At 64.7% G+C, this 7,414-nt stretch overlaps 1 protein-coding gene across 1 annotated transcript; it reads right to left on the bottom strand.

Moving 5' to 3' along the window:
* Positions 1 to 2,370: 2,370 nt before the first annotated feature.
* On the bottom strand, positions 2,371 to 5,785 carry CUNH3orf33 (chromosome unknown C3orf33 homolog). The gene is made up of 5 exons (XM_056114394.1): positions 5,679 to 5,785; positions 5,554 to 5,613; positions 4,500 to 4,650; positions 3,812 to 3,972; positions 2,371 to 3,397 (listed from the first exon to the last, which is right to left on the bottom strand). The coding sequence occupies exons 1-5, from the start codon at positions 5,760 to 5,762 to the stop codon at positions 3,098 to 3,100; spliced, it is 756 nt and encodes a 251-aa protein (XP_055970369.1). The 5' UTR covers positions 5,763 to 5,785; the 3' UTR covers positions 2,371 to 3,097.
* Between the last annotated feature and the right edge of the window lie 1,629 nt (positions 5,786 to 7,414).

A 7,414-nucleotide genomic window follows, 5' to 3' on the forward strand; every position in this document is an offset into this window, starting at 1 on the left:
AATCGGAGCAACGCAGGGCTGGCGGCTTCCGGAGTCCCTGCACCTTCCTCTGTGTCGTCAGCCCTGGGTGCTGGCCCGACGCCAGGGTCACAGGGAGGCTGGCAGGGTGACGAATGTGCTGGTGTCTCCGAGGCTGCTGAAGGAGCCTGGTGCTGGAAGTGGGTTTGTCCAGCAGCGAGAAATGTTGCTTTGGGTTGTAACAAAAACGACAAGTCCCAAGGCTGGAGCCATAGCACAGCGGGTAGGGCATTTGCCTTGCACACGGCCAACCCAGGTTCGATTCCCAGCATCCCATATGGTCCCCGGAGCACTGAGTGCAGAGTGCAGAGCCAGGAGTAACCCCTAAGCATTGCCAGGTGTGACCCAAAAAGCAAAACAAAACAAACAAAAAAAAACGACAAGTCCCGTTTAAGAGCATCACATCACATCCCGCCAGCCACAGGTCAGCCTTGTCCAGGGGGCAGGCAGGGGCGAGGCTGGACAGCCCAGTGGGATGCGATTCTGCTTCTCAGGGCGCAGGGAGGCTGCAAGGTGCTCTTGGGGCTGATTCAGCAGGGGCTTCTGAGACTGGGCAGGTGCCACCCGCTTCCAGGCCTCTGCCTTCACCAGGGAAGTGACAGAACCCCAGTCGGGTTGGGAGGCCGCCCTTCTCGGGCCTGGGCCCCACACAGGGCCACCAGGAGTGAGCCTGAGCACAGAGCCCAGGTGTCAACCCTGAGCACAGAGCCGGTAGTCAGCCCTCAGCACAGAGCCAGGAGTCAGCCCTGAGTGCTACTGGGGTTGGCCCAAAATTTAAAAAACTCAAAAACTGAAAAAATAACAAAACCCAAGAAGATAGTTTCAGGACTGGCTGAACCCAGGCACCCACTACCAACTTCGCCTCCCTGGTCTCTCCTGTCCTCTGAGCTTTCTGGGGGCAGATGGGCAGGTGTGGCCAGGGACAGTCCCCACCTGTCAGCCAAACTTTAGACCTTGCACTGTCTTTCTTACAGAGGGGAGGTGGGTTGGGTTGGGTTTTGGGGGGTTAAGGGATACCACACCTCACGCTCAGGGTTTGCCCTGTCTCTGCTCCAGGCTCGGGACTCACCCCATCTGTATTCCCGGACTCACCCAGGCTCGCCCCGTCTGTGCTCCCGGGCTCACCCAGGCTTGCCCCGTCTGTGCTCCTGGGCTCGGGACTCACTCTCCAGGGGCCCTGAGGAGTCTCTAGTGGCCAAATCAAGCCTGAGTTGGCCGCGGGCAAGGCCAGCGCCCTCCCTGTCCATCTGTGAGTCAGGGGCATGGGCCGGCTCATCCATGTGGCCAGGCCTGGGGAGGCAGTGAGGGGGTCTGCGGGGGCCAGTGTGCCTTGGGGCCTCCGCACAGCACTGCAGGGGGCTGAACGCAGGCCCCATGGGGTCCCCATCCCTATGACTCCAGCCCCGCACAGACACATGTGGCTCCAGAAGAACCCGGGGCAGAGGGCGCGGGGTGAGCACTGTCCAGCCGAGCACTGAGAGGTACTCTGGCCTGCTCTGCTCAGGGGAGGGGGAGGGGCGCCCCCCCTTTGTCCCACCAGGCCTCTACCAGACCCCAGGCGGGTCTCGGCTCCCACACTTTCTCTGGCCAGAGGACAAAGCTGATGCTTCCATGGAGTGTCCGGTCCCCTCCAGGGCCACTCCACATTCCACAGGGTGCTGAGGGCCTGACCCAGAGCCCAGCAGGTGACCCGCTGGGGGCGGCAGGAAAGCTTGGCAGGGAAGGGCCCCCCCAAGTCCAGAGTGTGGCCCCCGAAGGAAATACTTTGCAAAGCGACAATAGTCAAGGGAGTGGGGTGGGGGGTTAGGACAGAGGGCGGTGACAGCAGGAGCTGGAAGGGGTCACCCTGGACCGGAACCGAGCGCTTCCAGCATCTGCATCGCCAACCAAACCTGCCCACAGGGAGGAGAGGGTCTGCCTGCCTGAGGCAGACGGGACTCGGTGCGGGTATAAACTGGAGGGGAGGGGGGTGCTGGACATCGTATGAAGTCCAACCATGAGCAGCTTTGTAAATAAGTCATTTAAAATAAAAAATAAAATGGGGGAAAAAAGTGACAATATTTATAGGTGCTAACCAAACGTTCCGCCAAACTGCATGGCTGGGGGGAGGGGGTGGGGGCGGGGCGGGGCAGGAAACCTAAGAAAGTCAGAGCAGATTCTGAAGCTTTGAAACGGGAGAGGGGGAGGCCATTCCCAGCACCCGGAAAATCCCGGTTTCCACGCTGCTCAGAGTCCCCGTTCTGTGCCGCCTCCTTCACCACCAGCTGCTTCTTCTTAACCAGAAGACAAATGGTCAGGTTTTCCCACATAACAGTAATAGAAGGGGGGAAAACGCATTTGGAGAACCGCATGTCGGCGTCTGTTTCGTTTATTGAATCTTTACAGAACACGTACAGGATGCTTGATGCGCCCAAAATAAATATTTTCAAAATCCACACTCTTTTCACACAAAAAGGTTTTCTCCTGAAGCATTTTTCTGAGGGTCACCTGCTGTGCTTGGGGGCCCTCCTGCAAAGCCAGGCCTCGCACATGCTTTCAGTGCATGAAACAGCGATCCCCCCACCCCAAGGAGGGCTGGGCTGCTGGTGCTGGTTGGGGGATGGGGGTCGGCAGTGCTCAGGGTGACTCCTGGCTCTGTGCTCACAGATCTGTCTGGGTGGAGCTGGGAGCAGGCTTTGGGTGGTTCATTTTGGGCCCACGCCCGGCGATGCTCAGGGTGACTCCTGGCAGTACTCGGGGGCCATGTGGGATGCCGGATGCCGAGTGCAAATCCAATGCTCTCCCCACAGTGCTCCTACTCTTCTCTGACCACAGACTTTGCAACCAGGAGGCTCAGGTTTGATCCCTGGTACCGTCCTGAGCACTGCATGACGAATAGCCCTGGGAGGGGAGGGCGGGGAATGAACAAAACTGGACAGAACGACCCCTGAGCAGGTGGAAGGGCGCCTTCAGGGCTGTGGGTTCTGGGGGGCAGTGCTGGCCTCACCCCGGCTCCATCGGACACAGAAAGGCAGGTGGGCGTCTGGGCAGGCTGGCAGTGTTCCCGGCATCCCGCCAGGCCGGCCTGGGCCCTCCTGCCTCAGTCTTTCCGGGGAAATGGTCCTCGGCGGAGCAGCTGCCAGAGCCTCTGCGCCCAGGACGAGCCCTGGGCCCATGCCTGCTGCCAGGAGCCGCGGATTCGCTGCAGGCGGCCACCCTGAGCCTCGGGCTCAGCCCACAGCCCCACGCCGGCACGCACGGCGGCCAGCTCGGCACGAAGCAGACGCCGGTGTACACTCCAGTAGGCCGCGTCCTCATGGCTCAGCCCGTCCACCGGTACCGCCTTGCCCAGCCCGCACCGCAGGACCTCTTCGTTCAGGTTCACACTGAAGAACCTTCCCTGCAAGCAGATGCCCGTGAGGAGCGGGCAGAGGCCCCGGGACCCCCAAGGCAGGCCCCAAGCCCTCCCCCAAGCATCGGAGTAAGCAAACGGAGCCTCCTCCTTTTCCTCAAGTTCCCTGTCCTAGCTTCGGTGCAGGGAAGGCTTCGCCCAACTCTTAACCGTCCTACCTCTGCTGTCTTGGGTCAGAGCTGGCGGTGCTCGGGGCCCCTGTGGCAGCCCGGGATGCAGTTCCCAACCATCAATCCCACCTCCTCCTCCTCCTTACTTGCACCTACCCGCCGCCCCAGTGCAGGGTGGAGCCGGCGTGGCTGTCAGGGTCCAGGGCCAACCCCAACCCTGCTTCCAGGAGCACCGCAGAGGGACCCCGCCCTGCCCCCCAAGGACAAACGCGGGGGCAGGGCTGGCACCCACCTTTCTCACCAGCAGGAAGCATAGGAGTGCCGGCCCCTGCGTGCCCAGCGGCTGGAACCACAGCGCCTGTGCTGGCAGCAGCTCCTGCTGCAGCCACTCGTGCCCGGCCGCCGTGAGCTCCACCCCGGCCAGCCGCACCTGCAGGGTCCCAGCCGGCTCCCCTGGACCGTGAGACAGTGCTCGTGATGCCTGCGGGCTCTGTGGGTGAGGATGCCCAGGCAGGGAACCCCCCTGCTGCCACACCCAGGTGTTCTCACACACAGTGCTCATGCCCGGCACACTTCGGCCGCACACAAGCCTATGGCCCCCACAGAGCTCGGCTGGGCGCTGCGGGCCGGGGACGCGGCTCGGGGCCTCAGGAGTGAGGCAGTCACGGAGCAGCTGAGCCACACCTGCCCGGGGACAGGCTTCGAGCAGTGGCGTCTGTGTGACCCTGGGGCCCAGCACCTGCCCAGCTAGCGGCCCTGGGGAGCCCTGACATGTCAAGGTCCTCCCCACCGGCACCCCTCGACCGCCAGAGCAAAGCGGGTCTCTCCCGGCCCGGCACCACCCACTCCCCCGTGGAAACGGCGTTTCACCAGCACGAGGTCAGGGCTCTCCCGAGGGCCAGCGGGGCTGCTGTGGCGGGGGTCTCAGGGTTGCCCCAAGGTAGCACCCCTGGCCGGGTGCGGGTGGGCAGCCGGCTCACCTCTCCTCCAGCGAGCCAGGAGCGGCAGGATCACGGGAATGTGCTCAATCTCCAGTCCGTCGGCCGTCACGCGCCTCACGCGCCCGCGGAGCTTCACCTGCTTCCTGAGGAACTCCACAGGGATGTCCGAGGCGCGGGTGAACCTGGACGTCTGCGGGAGACACCGCGGGGATGGCACGGGCCTGGCACGCCGCCCATTGGTCTCTGGGCTACACAGGGTCCCCGAGCCCCAGCAGGAGTGACCCTGAGCACGGAGCTGGGAGTCAGCCCTGAGCACAGAGCTGGGAGTGAGCCCAAGCACTGAGCCAGGAGTGACCTTGAGCACAGAGCCAGGAGTCAGCCCTGAAGACAAAGCTAGGAGTGATCCCTGAGCATAGAGCCAGGAGTGACCCTGAGCACAGAGCCGGGAGTCAGCACTGAGCAATGAGCCAGGAGTGACCCTGAGCACAGAGCCGGGAGTAACCCTGAGCCCTGAGCCCTCCAAGACAAACCAAAGGTGACGCTCACAACCTCCCGCAATCAGGACTCTGAGAACTGCGGTCAGCGCTGACCCGGGAACCCGGGGAGGGGGGGGACACACACATGACACCTGTGGCCCGGCCCTGCACGGGCCGGGGCTGCCCCTGTCCCAGCCCCCTGGGCCTCAGCTCAGTGCCTGAACCCGGCTGTCCCAGCTCCTCCCAGGGTCGGCCCAGGGTCCAGGCCCACCTGCGGCCCTCCCTCGGGGCAGCAACTGCCGGACACGGGCCAGAGCCGAGACCCCGCCCCCCACTGTGCCCCGCCCCCGCCGTCTCCCAGTGTCCACCCTGTCCCCCGTGTCCCCCCGTGACCACGTGCCCCCTCTGGCTCCCCCGCGTCCCCCGTGCCCCCCGCCGTCTCCCCGTGTCCACCCTGTCCCCCGTGTCCCCCCGTGACCACGTGCCCCCTCTGGCCCCCCCGCGTCCCCGGTGCCCCCCCGCCGTCTCTCCGTGTCCACCTGTCCCCCGTGTCCCCCCTCTGCCCCCCCCGCCCCTGCGTGTCCCCGCCCCCGCGCCCCCGGCCCGCGCGCACTCACCAGCCGCAGGCTCCGGCCCAGCAGCAGCAGCCCGGCCAGGCCCAGGACGGCGCCGGCGGCCTGCGGGAGGGTCGGTCAGTGCCGGGCCCCGCGCGCCCCCGCCCGCCGCCCCCCGCCCCGCGCACCCGCACGAGGCGCAGGTGGTCGTCTGCCCATTGCGACAGCCGCGCCACCGCGTTGGGCTCGTCCCGCCCGCGCCGCGCCGCCATTTCCGGCCGCGCCGCCGCCAGGGGCCGCCAGGGGGCGCCGCCGCTGCTCCCGTCGCCGCAGCGCCTCCCCCAGCCGCCGCCGCGCCTCCCGCCCTTCCCGCCGCCGCCGCCGGGGGCCGCCGATCCCGCCGAGCCGCGGCCGCGCGCGCACGGGGACGGCCCGGAGCCAACGCTCCTGAGCAGCGGCCGCGCGGACCCTGCACTGACCCTCCTGCCCCAGGCGGGCTCGGGGGACGCGGCCCAGGCCCGGAGTCCGGCGTCCCCCCGCGGACCCTCGAGCAGGAACGGGATTGGCCGTGGGCGCGGGCGGACGCCGGCCCCAGCCCGGACTGGCCCGTGGTCAGCACCTGCCCCGCGCTCGGTCGCTGGCACCGGCCCCCCAGCACCACCTGGGTGACTGACGAGGAGACTTGGTCCGACGCCCCCCACCCCCGGGCTTCTGGGGAGGGTGGCTGCGGGCAGCACCGGTCAGCGCGCGCCCGGGCCCCGGCCCTGGGGGCCACCCGGCCTCGCTGTGCTCAGGAGGCATGGGGTGCAGGGAAGGCCGCTGGGAGGCCCCGGGCTGCTCCGTGCAGGACCCCGAGCGCAGGGGCTGTGCTGCTCCTGGCATACGACACACAGGGCGGCACCCTGGGCTTGCCACAAGCGACCCAGTCAGGATAAATGTCTGCAGGGCTAGGGCATCTGCGCACATTCTGCTGGGCAGGCTTCAACTGTTCCTTGGTTTGGAGCCACACCTGGTGGTGCTCGGTAACCCCAATTAAAAAAAATCCTGGCTCTGCACTCGGCAATTACTCCTGGAGGTGCTCCGGGAACCTATGAAATGCCAGGGATCAAACCCGGGTTGGCTGTGTGCAAGGCAAACGCCCTCCCCGCTATAATACCACTCTGGCCCCAATCCGAGTTTCTTCATTCAAAAATTAAAAAAAAAAATAAATCCCTTGTACAGCGGGTAGGGCGTTTGCCTTACACGCGGCCAACCCGGGTTCGATCCCCAGCATCCCATATGGCCTCCTGAGCACTGCCAGGAGTAATTCCTGTGCATCACCAGGTGTGACCCAAAAAGCACAAAAAAATAATAAGATAAAAATCCAGTTCACACAAGCACAAAGTGAGTTTTCTCTTTATTCAAGTCAACATCCTGACTCCCATGACAGCGGCCACTCTTGCTGGGGTCCTGCGGCTACAGGGCAGCGCCCCCTTTCCTCCAACCTAGGTCAGAGTAGCAGCGTCCCCCAGGGAGATGCTCTGAGGCACAACTCGTGTCGTCCAGTCGGCCTTAGGGAAGACAATCTCTTCCCCAATTCTGGAGGGTTTACAGCAACGTTGGAGGCGGCGGGCACACAGAATTCGCAGTCCCGTCAGCAGGTTTGCGGATGTGCTGAGGTGCCCTGCACGGCGCTCCCCAGAGGGCAGCTGGTCCACAGCTGTCCTGGGAGAGGGAACTTGGCACAGAGGAGCAGCAAGGCCTTTCTCACCCGTAAAGTGCTACACCAGGAAACACCCACCACACCCGGCACCCCCTAAAGGCACGGCCTTCTCTGTAAAAGCGCTGGTTTTCAAATCAAAGTAGTTTGCACTTGAATCGCTGCACCTGAGACTGGGAAGCGCTGAGGTGGTTTCATCTCAGGAATATAAAAAGAAACAGTACA

Source organism: Sorex fumeus, unplaced genomic scaffold, assembly GCF_029834395.1.
Source record: "Sorex fumeus unplaced genomic scaffold, SorFum_2.1 ptg000024l, whole genome shotgun sequence".
Lineage (NCBI taxonomy): Eukaryota > Metazoa > Chordata > Mammalia > Eulipotyphla > Soricidae > Sorex > Sorex fumeus.

Coding starts and splice junctions, on each gene's coding strand:
- CUNH3orf33 (XM_056114394.1), bottom strand. CDS start 5,762: ATGGCGGCGCGGCGCGGGCGGGACGAGCCCAACGCGGTGGCGCGGCTG. Junction 5,614..5,678: donor ACCACCTGCGCCTCGTGCGG/GTGCGCGGGGCG, acceptor ACCCTCCCGCAG/GCCGCCGGCGCCGTCCTGGG. Junction 3,973..4,499: donor CCTGGCTCGCTGGAGGAGAG/GTGAGCCGGCTG, acceptor CTCACGGTCCAG/GGGAGCCGGCTGGGACCCTG.